We start from the raw sequence: 17,320 nt of genomic DNA on the forward strand, positions 1-17,320 counted from the left end.
TCTGACACTAAATACGGACCTATATAAAGAATTAGATAATCACTTGATGCTATAATAATCTATGGTAAGTTTCAAATCCAGTAGACTCTGATAACAAAGACCGAATAAATCAATGGACTTTGAACTTGCAAGGAGGCATGGGAGAGAAGCCTTGAGATAAAGAATTCCAACTTTTTCTAAGGTTAGAAAAAAAACGTATCAGCCCTAACCGCAACACAATTGGCCGATAGCTACAATGATTTAATTGTCAAAACAAGAGTGCCCAATAATGTTCAACCAATAAGAAATGTCTTCACAAATCAAAGACCTACAGTATGGTCTAAGATGCCAAATTAAATTTAGCTAAACACAGCTAGTGACGTGTGTTTCTACCACCCACAGGACCAAAGCTGAATTGCATCTTCAATTGCACCTCGTAACTGCGATTATGTTGTCAAATTGACTAGCTGAGCAAGCCAAAAGGCTTATTGATCCTTTAAAGAAACCTTCCGCCCACTGTTGTTTCCCTCTTCAGTGAACTGGTCATTAGGAAACTGATTAGAATTGTGTCCAGGTTGTTTGTCTAGACCAGTCGATAGTTCAGCGCCAATCGCCATCCGAGTTTGGAAAAGTCCAACTTGCAGTTAAAAACTTCTTCGGACAGTTTGTGTCAGTTTCCCAGACTGAAATGTCATCGGTACGTGCGTTTGGGTCAGTTTCCCTGGATGCCGGCACCTATTAAAAGCACTTCACGGTAGCCGCTTGCCAAACAGCGGCATCAATCCTATGGGCGCCCACCTTCCCTTCACTCGCGTCCCTGCCGACCGAGTGGATTTCTTTTATTTCTGTCTGTCTGTAAGCGGCGTTTTAAGACAGGTTATTACTCCCATGCTAGCTGGCCAGTCGGCTTTCATTGTTTCTTTTCTCTCCTTTTCGAATCGGAAGGTTTTAGTCTTAGCCCAATGTTTTGGGTCAAAACATTCTCAACCCGATTGTGTGTGATTGATAATTTCAACCTCTTGACTAGCTTGTTGGTTTCATAGCAAAAACCGTAGGGCTCGACCAATACCCATTTTTGAGACTACATTGTTTCCGTCACAAGAAAGAATTGACCTTCATTTTTGTCATTTGTTTTACTTTGTGGACATAAAGAGAACAATGTAAATTGGGTCATTTTTTTACCCCCCCAAAACATGTTTTTACTTTTGACATCCCAAAAATAAAGCCGTTCTATTTACTTGTTCACTGCCATAGGCTATCGAACATCCATAAAAGGCTATAAATGTCAAAGATAAACTTTAGCCAGGGTTCCATAGACAGCTATAGATGCCCTAGACGGCTAAACCTCTATAATCTGTTTTAGCTAGACTGACATAGAAATTTTCAGATATGATAGATCCATTTTAGCGGCACTTTGCAAGGTCAAACGAAAATGCTACAAAGGCGAGCTATGAGGTCGATTGCCAAGCACTGCAAACCTTTCACGGAGGGTGATTTATTAAAGATTACCAGGCTGAATAATCGTCCCTCACACATTTTCAGCTAAGCAAATCTAGCCCGCTTTCTCAAAGGTATAGACATTCCTGCTATAAACATATACAGTACTCACTTTTACCATGTATCACTTGGACCCATTCACCCGAGAAACGATACATAAACGACACATAAGCCCAACCTTTTTTTTTCCACTACGGTTGACTCATCATGCGAAAAAATAACGTCTTCCCTTGATTGTTTATTTGCTGCCGCAACGATGCGTTCGGGCGCCCACGTTTTTTGTGCTCTTGCGCACACACATTGGAGTGCCCGGTGCTCATTAGGCAGCAGCTCGCTCATTTGTCAATATGCCCGTCTGGCCTACCACGACAACAGCAACAACTTGGAAGGAGAGAAGTCGCGCTTCTCTGGTCACATCGCAGGTGGCGCTTTTGTCAGCTAACACGCAACAGGGCTTTAGCTTGTTAAGCTCTTGAAGTTCCCTCTTAATGCAGGGGTGTCAAACTCATTTGAGCTCGGGGACCACATGGTAGGGAAAAAAAACTAGTAGATTAAGCAGAGAGAGAAGGGGAGGTCAATCAGGCGGGGGAAGTGCCTTCCCACAGACACACTCTGCCCACCCAAAGAAAACTGGATGTAGCAGTGATGGCAGTCTGAGAAATGGGAAATAGGAATAATGATAACAAAGCAAGAAAAAAAGGAATAAAGTATGGGGGAAAAGAAACTAAAGAATACAAGAAAAAAGGGAAAAACTGACGGAAACAAGCAGGAAAAAATAAAAAGAGAAAGAAGCAGAAAAAAGACTGGTTTGGGGGGGATCCCTTTGTTTATTACCAATAATGATTTAGTATTCTACCCATAATGAATTAATTATATGTTTTAAAAATGTATTACTCTACTAAATTAGAGTAACATTAATTTTTTCACTCTGCTGTGACGGAACTCATTTTAACTTTTTTATACTAAGCAACTTTAAAGCGGAATCCTTGCATGACACAACAAAATCTCGACTATTAATTATGAATTTTCAATTCAATAACAGATAAACAAAATACAAGAATAAACTGTCCATTTTTAAAAACGCTAATTGTTTTAGCACATCCCTGAAAAACACTGGAAACGTAAATCCAAAAAAAAATTAAAATCTAAAAAAAAAAAAAAACCCAAATGGAACCTTTTATATACTCAACAAATTTAAAGTCAACAACACAGAATCCATTCTGAAAAATACATATTGACCAATCACTCGAGGGAAACGGGGGTAAGGAACGAAGGAAGGAAGGAAAGAAGGAAGGAAAATAGTCAGGTGGGGGGAAGAAGCGGAAGGAAGGGGAGGAAGGAAGGAAAAATTGAGATAAGGAAGATAATTATATGAAAGGAAGGACAGATGGAGGGAGGAAGGAAGGAAGGAAGGAAGGAAGGAAGGAAGGAAGGAAGGAAGGAAGGAAGGAAGGAAGGAAGGAAGGAAGGAAGGAAGGAAGGAAGTTTTTCTAAGTACCGTAATCTGCTAGCTCAAAGAAATTAAAATTATCCCCATCCACCTAAACAAACAGCAAAGTTAGCAAAACACTACGCCACAAATATTTTACCCTGACACTTCCCCAATCTCAAAAAACCTTCTCTCTTTTTTTTTCAGATCAACCCGACAGATGTAGAGGCTCTCCTCACCCGTTTGCCCTGCACCTTCAAACAAGAGTTGACGGGCGTCGGTGCCAGCCTGGAGAAACGCTGGAACTTTTGCGGCTTCCAGAACATCAAAAGCACGTAAGGGCGAGTCCGTGGGGGGGAACGCCCGAACCCTCCACGGCACCCATGTTTACTCGACGGAGGAGTCACCGGATTGGGACACAGGAGCTTTCTGAGCCTTTTTTTGGGGCCGGCACCAGCAGGACTACAACAGGGGCTATCGCCTGCCACGTCGTCAGGGTCCGACTCTCCAAACCTCCAAAACCCTGCGGCCTCCACCCCACCTCTTTTTTTCTCTCGTTTATTTGGTCCTCACTCGTTTGTAACATACATTTGATTAAAAAAGGAAAAGTAATCATTTTTCTGTAAAGACTGTGAAGAGTTACATAGAATTGTTGTTATACGCTGTAAATGCTTGGATTGTATTTTTGATTAAAAAAAGGGAATTTTAATACGACACCGTTTCTGCGTGTTTATCAGCTTCAACTGTCAACAACAGGGATGTGATTTGACCAAAGTGAAATTATCTGAAAATTAGCGGGGGGGGGGGGGGGGGGGGGGGGGGGATTGCTAGCTGGGGGGGGGGGGAAACCAGGTAGGACCAGGGCAGTGCCCTGGTGGGGGGAAAAGTGGGGCGAAGCCCCCCCCCGGAGCTCATGGGTTTTTTTAAGTACTTTCAATGCACTCAGATGACAAAGAAATAGACAAGACAACAGCATAAATTTTCAATATATATTGAACTATCCCATATAAAATTACAGTTTAAGTCAACTCAAAATCAGTCACATTAAAAAACATTTCCCCAACGCCACTATCTTAATTGTAAAGAAGATGGTTCCAGTGGCAAGGGAGACCCTAGACGACCGGCATCTTTCTACAACTGCAGGCGGCTAACGGGATCCAGGTCTGTAGGAAACCGCCTCAAAGCGTGCCGCCACCAGCTTTTGGGATCACTCTTAGTCTGGACTCTACCCTTCGACCTGTTCGGCTTGGGTAACCCTACCAGGAGTACGAGACTCCCGCCGACATAGCTCTGGGGGTCATGGAGACGCGCAAAGTGCCCCACCACGATAAGGTGGTGATCCGTCGGGACACAGCTAAATCCATTCACATGACCCAAACACTACTTCCTCCTAGACTTCATTGCTTTGGAATGGGTCTTTCTAGCCTGCTTCTGTGCAGCTTTGATGGTTCTTCTTGAGGCAGCCTTGCTCATTTGGGTGTCCTGTTTCACAGCAAGTTCTGTTCGTTTTGCAGACAACATAGCTGCTTCTGCATCCTTCTCCTCCCTGTACCTTTTGGAGGATGTCCTCAGATTTAGGCACAGTATGGACTGCACAGGATCCATCAGAATGTCTTTCCTTCCAAAATGGCTGACAGAGGTGGTATTTCTTGCTCTTAGGGCATATTTTACAGTCTGGATAGAACTGTATGTGGCTATGTCCATTCTGCATGCTTTGGGGTTCAGGACATCACCAGAATATCATACAAGTACTTAATTTAAAAAATATAAATACTGACAATAGTTTTGATTACTATTAGGCTTAATAATATTTTTAAATTTCCTAAATCATATTTTAAATGTAATAATTTATTTCTTTAATAGCAGCGTATCCAAGTATTTGATAAATGAAAGTACAATAAGTATAGGCCCTACAGTAAAGTGTTGGTGTAATGTACACATGAAAATCTATTATTGTAATTGTTAAATATTTATGGCCATTTTTATTACGTTATAATATTTTCGAAAAAAATGGGAAAACTGTCAAATAAATTTGAAAAGTTTACCACCTACCTCAAAATTCACGACTCTATCAGCAACTGGTACAGGTTGTTGGGGTGGATCACGTCTCTTTATTACCGCTTCCGATTGTGATGTCAATAAGGGATGGAGGCCGTAAAGTTTTGGAGTTTTCGTTTGGGCACCGAAACTTCCAGCGATGGAATAATTTGTCGTTCTTGACTGGAGTTCTTTCACGTGTTTTTTGCTCTTTGCGTGACTTTCAAGAGCTTTGAAACCTCTCCCACCATAGTCGATGGTATCATGACACCAAATGCAAAGTGCTTTCCCGGCACGATCGATCTTCCGAATAAAGTCATTGAACAAATTCGTCACAGTCTTCTTTCCAACATTCGTAGATAATTCCTTCTCCAACCAGTCCCATCGAAACTTGTTTTTTACAATCTTATCAATTTCTTTAGCTCGCGGAGCATCTTTGCGTTCGATCACGGACATCTTTCTTTAAACACCCGGCAAAAACGTGTGAGAAATGAACAATGGCACACTCCTATAACAAGCGCGTTTATTGGTCAACACGAGACTTCAACCAATCGCAAGTACGTTTCATTTCAGTTACGGAAACACTCAAATGGCATGCTGTCGAGACGAAATCGTTTTTTTTTACCAATTAAAACACCGGAAATTTTAAAATTTTATTTTTGGAGATAAAAAAAGCGGAATTCCGCGAATTAGCGGAAAAATCACATCCCTGCAACAATTCTTAAAGAATCACCACCGCATATAAGGCAAATTTAGATTACCGTGAATTCTAGACAACAGAGCGCACCTGACTTAAGGCCGCTTGCGCAGATTTAAGGAAGAAACTCACCCGCACCTAGTCAAGTCATGTTTATTCGTACAGGCCTTTATCACAAGGAGTTTCAAAGGGCTGCACAGACCACAGGTTATTATTACACCATCCCCTGATCTAAAACATACATGAAGGCAAGGAAAAACTCAAAACCTCAAGCCCCAAGCTTAAACAGCCATTAAAATAAAGTCAAGTCATGTTTTTGTTGTATAGCCCTTTATCACAAGGAGTCTCAAAGGGCTACACAGACTATTGCAAACTACAGACTATTATGACACCATCCCCTGATCTAAAACCTACATGAGGGCAAGGAAAAACTCAAAAACCTCAACATGAGGAAAATGAAGAAACCTCGAGAAGGGACCGCACATGAGGTAATCCCCCTTCCAGGATGACTAGGCTGCAATGGATGTTGCAATAACAAACAATAGACATATATTGTCTACAGGAAATATAGGTCATTTATAAGCTAGAGAATCGAAGTGTGTTTTAAGCCTTGATTTAAACAGTTCAACTGAGGTTGCAGATTTAATCTTGAAATTGTTGCAGTTTACTTAGTCTCATGCAAAATGTTTTTCCTAAAAGTTAAAGCGACAGTGTGTAATATTTTGTGCATTCTTTGATGGTCCAAAAATAACTTTCTTTCAGTTAAAAAAAAAAATGATAGTCATTAACGTTAATTTCTTACATTAGAAAAAATCAGCGCAGAAATGTCTAGTACAGAAAAGTTACACTTTGTGCCGAGATTAAAACACTTTTTCGCAGACCCGTCAACCCCAATCAACTAACGCAGCATTCAATATTAATTGAATGGCCATTAACATATACGCAGGAGTGCGACAATATATGATTATAAATAAATGCTTGTAAACTTTCTAACGAGGCTCATCGGCTGATTGAAATTTTTTGTTTGGGGCAGCAGAAGCTAAGAAGGTAAAGCACTCGTCTTGGGATATAGGGGTTGCAGGTTCGATTCACAGCGCCTCCGTGTTATGTGTCGAAGTGTCCTTGGGCAAGCCACTGAATCCCTAATGCCCCCGACAGGTAGTTGCCTTACATGGCTGACGCTGCTATCGATGTGAGAGTGTGTGTGAATGGGTAAGTGTGAAGCACATTGTAAATCCCTTTGGGAGGTCTTCATTGACTTTAAAAGCGCTGTGTAACAATACATTTATAGTGTGGCAGCATTTTTCCTCTAAGGCCTAAAACCGGCGATATATTAGGCGATGATCCATCTGCTAAATGTCAGCCTGATAATCATTGTGTACCCCTACTTAGTTGGTAACTATTGTCAGCATGTCATTATTTGTGACACCCTCAATCACACAATGTCTCAAAGGACTGCACAGGTTACAATCACACCATCCCCTGATCTTAAACCAACATGCGGGCAAGGAAAAACTCAAAACCTCCGCCCGATGAAAATAAACCTTGAGAAGGGGCCTCACAAGTTGTAATCCCCCTTCCAGGATGACCAGGGTGCATTGGTTTCTCCTCTATCATTTAATATCAGTTGCATAGCACAACAAGTGTATTGGTTTCTGGAATTTAGTTTTCATAGTACATTGAGTTTTGCGTTTAGTATTGACTGCTGCGCGATTTGATTGAGATTAACGGCTGCAGACATATAAGTGTTTTATTCGCGGCACAATGTGTTACCTTGCTGGACTAGATATTTCTCCGTTGATTCTGCCAAGATCACTATCTTTCATTCATTCATGTGATGAGGTATTTGGCTTCCGAATTAAGTCATAGTTACTCCTGCCATTTTTGAATTACTTTACTTTACATTCAGGGTATTTGGCAGAAATCGCGTCTTCACCGGCTGTTTGCCCTTGCAATGCTTTGGTATAATCAACAGTCGGATTCCCAGGTCCACACCGGGCGACCGGAGAATCGCAAGAGTAAAATGATCTGCAGTCCACTTGATGTCATCAAAGTCAGGCAACACTTGCAAGGCAACTGTAGAAGTAATTCTGTCACTCTTACTCTCTCAGTCTTTTCTTTCTTTTTCTATTTTGCCTCCCTCTCTTTTAATTTATTTCTTTCTTACTCCCTCTCTAACCCTCTCTCTTTCCTTCTATCTTTTTTCTGGGGGTGACCTCTCTCTTCCTTAATCTACAGACGCTGCCCTATTTACGGACAAGATTCCGGATGATCGTTAGTAAGTTGAATTTGTGCGTAAGTTGCTTCAGTGCTATATTTTTTATGTTATAGTTTAAATAAGTATGTTTAAGTATAAGTGTATAAGCAACCTGTATTGTTTTGTTCTAAAAAATAAACATGTCATAACATAATATGCTCTATAAAGATAAATAAAGTTGAGTTGAACTTACTTTTGAAAGATGGGCTTCAAGAGTTAGGCGACTTCCTCCTACGTGGTAGAAAGTGGCTGAAAAAAAAGCGATCTGACCATTTTCTCAACCGCATCAAGCTTTCTTATTCCACTTTCATTTAAAAAGAAATGGCTCGCCTCTTCTTTACTTTTTAAACAAACCATATTGAATGGATGTTTGTGATATTCCATTCATCCATCTATCCATACATTATCTGCACCGCTAATCCTCAGTAGGGTTGCGGGGTTGCTGGAGCTCATCCCAGCTGTTTTCGGGCAGTGAGGAGGGGACACCCTGAACTGGTTGCCAGCCGGTTGCAAGGCACACAGAGACCGACAACTCACTCATTCAATTACAACTAGGGACAATTTAGACCGGCCAATTAACCTGACATGCATGTTTTTGGAACATGAGAGTAAACCGGAGTGCTCGGAGAAAAACTTACTTACTTACTTACTTACTTACTCTATCGTCCTTGTTCTCTCTCAGTTTCTCCCTCTCTCTTTTTTCTCGTTCTCTTAAACCTACAAGTCCGGCCCCCATGACATTTTTTTGTAGCATGTGGTCCCCAGATAAAATGACCTTGACGCTCCTGATATTCGAGATATTAAAAAGCCACAAAGCCGAAAACATTAGGCTCCAATATCACAACAAAGGGCCATTTCTGCACCCTTGCCCAACACTCCATGCTGAAGATGACTCTAATTGTATGCTCGGGGTCTCTTTGGATGATTTCATGATGCGGGAGATAGCCTTAATTACCTCCCTGTCTCGAGACGCCTCATGCCGACGACCTCGTCGACTTCATTTTGACCATCTATCTTCTAATGGGATGCTGACAATGCCTGGTGACAGGGGACCTGAATAATGAGGAAATGACACAAAAACGGGCAGCTCGTTTGGACAGAGATCATGCAAAATATCTTGGGTGGCGTGTGAAATAGTTTCCTCCCAAAATTGGAGACACAAATCTCATTTTGCCCCAATAGACGACTGCAGATGTCAATGGCAATGAATGAATGGATGCTGGTAATGTCTATAGCTGTCAATGGCATCAAACAAATCCTGTATTCCAAGTCCTGAAGGAGCATAGCAACCCCAGAGACTGCTACTTTCTTGATTTATGACAATCTTGTAAAGTACCAAATACTACAATTTCAACCAATCTCTTGAAGTCAACAATTTTGCTTTGTTGCTAACTTTTAACTAAATCACTGCTAGTCAAACAATTGCACAATGCCAGGTAGTTTTTAATGTTTTCCCAATGTTGCAAGTTTCTCATAGGTTTTATCATTAACTACAGACGCTGCCCTACTTACAAACGAGATAGGTTCCGGATGATTATTTGTAAGTTGAATTTGTTCGTAAGTTGCTTCAGTTTTGACTGTTTAAGGTTTATATAAGTGTGTTTAAGGGTTGTATAAGTAACCTGTATTGTTTTGTACTAAAAAGTAAACATTTCATAAAATAATATGCTCTATAAAGATAAATATAGTTAAGTTTAACTTAATTTTGGAAGATGAGCTTCAAGAGTTAGGCGACTTCATCCTCCGTGGTAGTAAGTGACCGAAAAAAAGCGATCCAACCATTTTCTCAACCGCATCATGTTTTCTTATTCCACTTTTATTTCAAAAGAAACAGCTCACTTCTTCTTTAAACTTTACACCAAACATATTGAATGGATGCACGAGATATTAAACAATAAAAACGTCAAAGTTCTGAGCGCACTGGCGACACTGAACAAGTTGTTATGATAAGTCAAGTCACATTTATTTATATAGCCCTTAATCACAAAAATTTCTCAAAGGACTAAACACACGAACCAGGAAGTAGAAGCTGGATTTCTTCTTCGGGGTGGATGCTAGCTGACCTCTCACAGCGCCACACGCCGGTAGTGGCGAAAAGAAGCATTACAGTACTTTCCTGTACTCGTATTTTTCAACATCCCGAAAATAATATTCGTACATACCGTTTTACGTAGGTCGAATGATCGTAAGTAGGGTACAAATGTTAAGTCGCTGCATTATTTATTTTTTAGTATTTTTAGTATATAGCTCCTTTTTGGTATGCTAATTAATACAAAAGGCTACCGTTCCTAAAATAAGTGATATTTTTACCATGTTGTTACTATGTTTTGTTATCACCAGGTGATAATTAATAAAAGTAAGGTTTAAAAGGCTTAGGTAACCATTAAAAGATCTGCCTTTTATAATTTTAGACAAATTTATTATGATTTTGAAGACGCTGATCAATTCAATGATTTCTCAAGCCAGGTAGAAATCAAATTCCCCGGAAAACCACAATGACTCATCACTATTGAGGTATATTCAGGACCGGTCTGAAAGTGTACACCATGTTGATAATAATATAATGAAACAAGGTTTAATATATATCTTTGTAAGTATGAGGGAATAGTGTAGCGTGTCGTTTTGTGTTGGTACACTTACGGTCAATTTGAGAGCGACAACCGTCAGTACCCATTCATTGAAAGCACACCGAACTCTAAAACTAAACTCTCGCGCTCCCCTGCACTCTCGCACCAACTCTCGCGACATCATTCGTGCACACCTCACATTCGACACCTACAACAATAGTAACAAAAAAGCATGTTGTGAAAATCCATCTTTGGCACTGAATGAGTTAAAACCGAACTGAATTAGGCTGCAGAAATCCCATAAAGATTCTGAAAAAGGACGATCAGCAATTCACATTTGCTTGTTACACTTTAAACCTACTACAACGTTGATATTTCCGTTTTTTTAAAGGATAGGAGAAGTATAAATTGGAGAAACAAACAAAAATAATCGTCAAATAGAAGACATATGTTCCATGATACAAACTGAAATAAACTATTCTTATTGATCCACTTTATGCAAACAAAGAAATGACTGGGCGTCCTCCACGTTTCTTTTATAGCATGTCTTAATCAATAACTGGGCAACAGTGAGCCAAATGGAGACTGTGGACTAGGAGTCATGCTGAGATATCCTCAAGGTGAGCTGCACATGAAAGTTCATTTTTGTTATTTGCAAGTAATAATTACAAGTGGATGTGCTGTGCAAAAGAAAAGAAGTATTATTTCTGTCAACAACTAAGAGGTGGGTTGACGGGGTCACAGCGTCCCCTATTGAGTAAGACTTAAACTACATCTGGGGACGTTTTGCACTCCAAGGTGTTGAAGGCTGACTGCACAGCGAGCGAGGCCATATCTTTATGCAATCGTCCTTTGTGGGAAAAAAATGGCATAAGCTCTCTTTCATCGTGCTTTCATCTCCATCGGTGGTTAGAGTGGCAAAAGAATGTATTGAAGTAAAACTACTGATATTTAACAATATAACTCAAGTAGAACAAAAAAGTAGTCATCCAAATAATTACTTGAGTATAAGTAAAAAACTGCTCAAGTACTGAGTAACTGCAGCAACGTCTCTTTTATTGTTTTATTTTTATTTTTAAAACAACCGTTCAATTAGATCATCAAACCATCAAAGTCCATCCAATCAACAATAAATGTAATTTCGTTTGAAAATTGATTAAAATAATCATGGTATTTTCAAGTCCTTGAATAATCAAAATAGTAATTCTTAAGTCAAGTATATTTGTATAGCTCCTAATCACAAGAAGTCTCAAAGGGCAGCACAGACTACTTATACACCATCACCTGATCTCAAACTTAGAGATTTCTTCTTGGCTCTTGGAATCAACGTTTTATACAAATTGTTAACTTCATACCAATAATTGTATACTAGTTTTATAAGCTAAACTAATTAAATTTGGCCCTTACTTCATTTTAATTGGCATTAGTTGGTATCCTACAAAATAAAGGTGCTAGTGTCAAAATGTAACGCTAATGTCAAAAATAGGAACTTTAGCTAGCTAATTCTATAAACTCAACTGGATAAACTCTATAAACTCAACTCATTAGCAAGCTCATACAAAGTGCCAATTTTACGCTCATATTTTTATACTAATTTTACAAGCTGTCCTATAGATAAATTTGATACTAGATTCAATTGTCAGAACGTCCTACCAACTTCTATTTACCACTAAAAACTTTGGGTAAACCTCTTTGTGTTCTTTTGTAACAGCAGTTATTTTTGCCCTTGAAGTCTCTCATTAATGCCATTTTAGCCAGTGCGTTTTTATAGTGGATTAATGAAACTGACCTTAACTGAGGCCAGCGAGGCCTGCAGTTCCTTGGATGTTTTTCAAGGTTCTTTTGTAACCTCCTGGATGAACCATCGTCGCACTCTTGTAGTAAGTTTAGTGTTCAACGACTCCTGGGAAGTTTCACCATTGTTCCCAGTTTTCTCCATTTGTGGATAATGGCTCTGACAGTGATTCATTGAAGCCATACACCCTTGGAAATGGCTTTGTGACCTTTTCCGGCCTGATAGATTTTATTTTCTGATGTTTTTAGAAGTACTTTGGATTGTGGCATGTCAGTCGTGTTCTTGAGATTTTGTAGCCTACTTCACTTTGTCTAGCAGATCAAATTTAAGTGATTTCTTGATTCAACACAAGCGGTGGCAATCAATTTGGGTGTGGACTGTGAAATCAACATTTTAATAAAACTGCATTTTGTATATCCTCGAGTTGTCTCTGTGCGGCTTTAAAATTGGTTTGATGATCTGAAACCTTTGTGAGTGATAAATATGCAAAAAACACAGAATTTAGGAAGTGGGCAAACACTTTTTCACGGCACTGTAATACCCTTTGTATCAGGCTCTATTAAAATGTCAGAATTACACCTACATGTAATTATTCTGTAAATAAACCATTAAAAACATTCTACCTTTTATAAATCCACAATACAAGCAAAACTGTAGTACATCCAGTGTTCTCGTTTGCCCACGTCCCTGCGTCCTAGACGCATCATTGTTGCTGGGGACGCATAGTGTCAAGTCAACGTGCGTCCCGGGGACGCAACTTTTTTGACACATAATTGTCATTTTTACCCGATTACTTTTGTTTTAAACAAAGATTTACCGCACTCCAAACTTTTTGTCAGGCAGATCCGCCATTGTTGTTTTGGTCTCGCGGTTCGAGTTTTCGTCTGCACGCCGATCTCGGGAAACGAGATCTCGTTGCTTCGAGATTACGTCATTGTTGTGGTGCTAGTCGTCGAGGGAAGGTGAAGGCTAAGTATGCCTCCGAAAAAGTTAGTATTATGTGAAAATCAACACAAACATGGTCATTTTTTCCGTGTCAGTAATAAGTCGAAACTTAATGCAGAAAGTGATAACAACAAGATTGATGCTCCCGTCTAAGTCAAGTCAAGTCAAGTCATTTTTATTTGTATAGCCCTAAATCACAAAGAGTCTCAAAGGGCTTCACAGATTATTAAACTATATTACACAGACTATTTTTCAGCCGACGAGAAGAGTAGGTTATTCATATGCTATGGAGTAGAAGTGAGTTTTAAGCTTATATTTAAACATTTCCACTGAGGTTGCAGATCGGATCTCAGGGGGAAGAACATTCCACAGCACCGGTGCCCGGATGGAGAACGCTCTCGAACCAGCAGAACACTTCTTTGCTCTTGGGATCACCAGAAGACCGGCACTCTCAGATCGTAGGCTTCGGACCGGGACATAGGGGGAAATCAGATCTGAAAGATAAGAGGGAGCAAGTCCATGTATGATTTTGTATAATACCAAGAGAACCTTGAAATCACATCTAAGGCTAACTGGGAGCCAATGCAGGTTAGCCAACATCGGTGTTATGTGATCGTACTTTTTTGTCCTAGTTAAAAGCCTCGCTGCGGCATTTTGTACCAGCTGAAGAGACTTGATTGTAGACTTCGGGAGACCAGAGAGTAGTGCATTACAGTAATCGAGACGGGAGGTAACAAACGCATGAATTATAATTTCCGCATCCGACTGAGACAGTATAGAACGAATTTTAGCAATGTTACGAAGATGGAAGAAAGCGGTTCTAGTCATTTTCTAAGTGATGATTTAATACTTATATTACAAACTACATTATAGTTGAATTTGATACTTACCTTGAAAATTCATTAGAATTCCCCAACTACGAATGTTAGTAACATAAATTGGTGTTAATGTTTTATCCAGTAATGTTAGCTTGCTAATTGTGTCAATGCAAGTGGATGCTACTGTTAGCTAGCTTATACGAAGTGCTAATTAAATCTTAATTTGTATTTGTATTAGTTTTACAAACTACACTACAGTTTTGTTTAACACTTACTTTGAAAATCAATGGTTATTTTCCCCAAAAAAACACTAGTTTAAAAAGCGAGTGCTCATAATTAAAAAAAAATGCTAGCTTGCTACTTTTATCAATACAACTGTATGACCTTGTAAGCTAACTCATACTTGCGTCATGGCTAGCTTATAGAAAGTACTAATTTCATACTAATATTTTCAAAGCCACTATACAGTTTTATTTGACGCCAACTTTGAAAATGCATTGGAATTCTCCAGATATAAGTGCTAGAAAAAAAAATGGTGCTAACGTTTAAACCAAGAAGGCTAGCAAGCTAATTTCCCCAGTTCAACTTGAAACCGTCTTTAACTATCTTATTCAAAGTGCTATTTTACACAAATATTTTATACTAACTCTATACTAATGATTTTTATGTGAATATTAAAAACTACAGTGAATTTTAATTTAAAACTTTTGGGGGGAATTCAATCAAATTTGCCAATTATAAATGCTTGTAACAAAAATTGCTGCAAATTTTTAAACCAGGAACCTTAGTCAGTTAATTTTTTCAACACAACTCGATGCTGTTGCTAGCTGGATTATATAAAGTGCTAATTTTACACGAGTAGTTTTGACTGGTTTTAGAAACCAAACTATAGTTTAATTTGAACCTTTACCCTTGGAATTCTTCAAATACAAATTCTAGCTTACCAAATTACTTTTTCATACTAATTTTAAAACCACTTTATAGTTGTATTTAACGCTAACTTTGAAAATTCATTGGAATTCTCCAAATATAAGTGCTGGAAAAAAAAGGTGCTAATGTTTTAACCAAGAATATTAGCAAGCGAATTTCCTCAGTTCAACTGGAAACCGTCTTTACGTAACTTATACAAAGTGCTACTTTTCCACTAATATTTTATTCTAACTTAATACTAATTATTTTTATATGAATTTTAAAAACTACAGTATAGTTAAATTTTACACTTTTCACACCAAGAACGTCATACCGAGAATGTTAGCTAGCCAAATTTGTCATTCTGTCGATAGCTAGCTTATACAAAGTGCTAATTTCACACCGATATTTTCATACTGATTTTACTTCGTCTCTGATAAATTTGACTCAGAAAATATATTTTTAATGTCCAAATACAAATGCTAGCTAATAAAAATCTGCGCTAAAGGTAATTGCAAGTGTTAGCTTGCTAATTTTGTCAATGGTATCTTTTACAAGGTACTATTTTTAAAACTTGCTGCAAATTCTCAACAAACCTCACAATCGTTTATTTTGATACCTACTTTGAGAAGATTACTGGGTGTGCTGTGGGTTTTTTATTTCACTGGCACATTCCGCTAATTGCTAACTGGCAGAGTGCACGCTTACATAGTACCTGGTCCTGTGAAATAATTTCGCGCTGCTGGCATTGGCCCTAACATTGCTGCTGAGAAAAGCCTGCTGAAAGATGAAAATGCTCCAGAGAAACAGATTCATAAATGTGCCATCTGTAAAAATTCGCCTCAAAATAAATACAAATACCGAACTGTTGCCATGGTGACAATAAAGAGCAGAGTGTGACTTGTAACGCCATTAAGTAGCTAACAATTTGTATTAAAACCCAACTTTCAATACAAAAATGTTCAATCGCATTGACGTTTAACCCCTTTTGGTAGGTTTTGTTAGCTTCTCCCAACAGGTTTGATTGCTCGCCACTTGAGTTAGTTCTTGTTAGCCAGTATAGCGAGTTTTTGCTTGCCAGTTTTTTTGTTTTACTTTTAATGATATTTAATCGCTTGAAATAATTCCTACTACGCTCTTCTTGGAAATTTGGTCTGCCCGAGGGACCCCAGTGTGCTTGCTTCTCCATGGTTTCATTATACTACTTCACCAACAGATGGCGCTTAATACGACACACTTTACCTTTAGGTCAAGCGTCAGCAACAGGCGACTCTGGAGCCGCGTGCAGCTCTCTAGTGGCTCCCTGGCACTTTAAAAAAAAAAAAAAGAAACAATGGAAAATTATATGGTGTCTGTAGGAGGACAATCATGACATAAACATTCTTAACAATTTCCAATGACTATAGACACAGTCTAGGCCAGGGGTCAGCAACCTTTTCGGTGTGGAGTGCCACTTTCAAATTTCCTTGTAAATCAGTGTGCCACTCCAAGATTAATGACTCGCACAACATTTCTTTTATATCCAACAGAACTGTAATTTTTACACCAGTCCAAATATACAACATGGATATACATTGAAATCGTATAACTCACCAATTTATCTTCCACTATTCTTGTTCATCAATTAACTAAAAAATGGATGTGAGCAACATATGGAAAGGCCTGTAGCCATCCATGACTTCAACTTTTTACCACAAGAATTAACCAGAATCAACCATTCTTCAGCAACAATGAACTACAATCAAAAACAAGTGATATGGATAGCTACCATACCATTCTTCAATGAAATCTTATTGCAGAAAATATCAAAACTTGAAATAACAGCAGCAAGGCAGAACGCTACTTGAAAATAAGTGCAACAGAAATAACAGCTGATTTGGTCGCAGATATTAAATGGTTTTCCGTGTTTTGCTGTGCAGTGAGCAATGTGATAACTTGCTTCAGTGGTGGTGATTTTAGCAGTGACAAAGGTTTTCAGAGTCTGTGTTTGTCGGCCGTACCTGGACAAAGCGTGTTTTAATGGATCCGCCTTGCATACCTGTCAAGCTCCAGGGCTCCATGCCCTTACAAACTGTCGTATTTTCCCTTACAAAATACAAAATAATCATACACCATATTTTTTTTTAAATGTGTTTATTTATTTAGTTTAACATGTTATATTGTACATGTGTTTCGTTATATCATATATATCGTTAATTAACATTGTTGTGAAATCCTGAGTTGCTCGACATGAATTAGGTTTATTATAAAAAAGTTCAAAAATGAAGTAGCTTGGACATTCACTGTAGAAGGAAAAAATACATGCAAAAATAATTAAGTAGAATAATACATTTTCCTATTCAAATTACGAATTCATTTTCTGCATTAAATTATTGTTGGTAATATACTGA

General features: G+C 38.7%; 1 protein-coding gene and 1 long non-coding RNA gene across 5 annotated transcripts in view; one reads left to right on the forward strand and one right to left on the reverse strand.

The window, feature by feature from the left end:
* enox2 (ecto-NOX disulfide-thiol exchanger 2) overlaps positions 1-3,607 on the forward strand; it is a 307,278-nt gene extending 303,671 nt beyond the window's left edge. For all 4 annotated transcript variants that reach the window (XM_088343564.1, XM_088343563.1, XM_088343566.1 and 1 more), the window contains one exon: positions 3,113-3,607. In XM_088343564.1, coding sequence (XP_088199690.1) covers positions 3,113-3,244 — 132 coding nt within the window. In that variant the 3' untranslated portion in view covers positions 3,245-3,607. The remainder of the gene's footprint in view (positions 1-3,112) is intronic.
* LOC148360130 (uncharacterized) overlaps positions 1-10,609 on the reverse strand; it is a 32,843-nt gene extending 22,234 nt beyond the window's left edge. Inside the window, exons 1-2 of the long non-coding RNA XR_015851287.1 lie at positions 10,537-10,609; positions 8,852-8,949 (exon numbers count right to left, since the gene is read on the reverse strand). This is a non-coding gene — a long non-coding RNA (uncharacterized LOC148360130). The remainder of the gene's footprint in view (positions 1-8,851; positions 8,950-10,536) is intronic.
* Positions 10,610-17,320: the final 6,711 nt, after the last annotated feature.

Source organism: Urocampus carinirostris, chromosome 9 (genome assembly GCF_059441175.1).
Source record: "Urocampus carinirostris isolate Australia breed hairy pipefish chromosome 9, RoL_Ucar_1.0, whole genome shotgun sequence".
NCBI lineage: Eukaryota > Metazoa > Chordata > Actinopteri > Syngnathiformes > Syngnathidae > Urocampus > Urocampus carinirostris.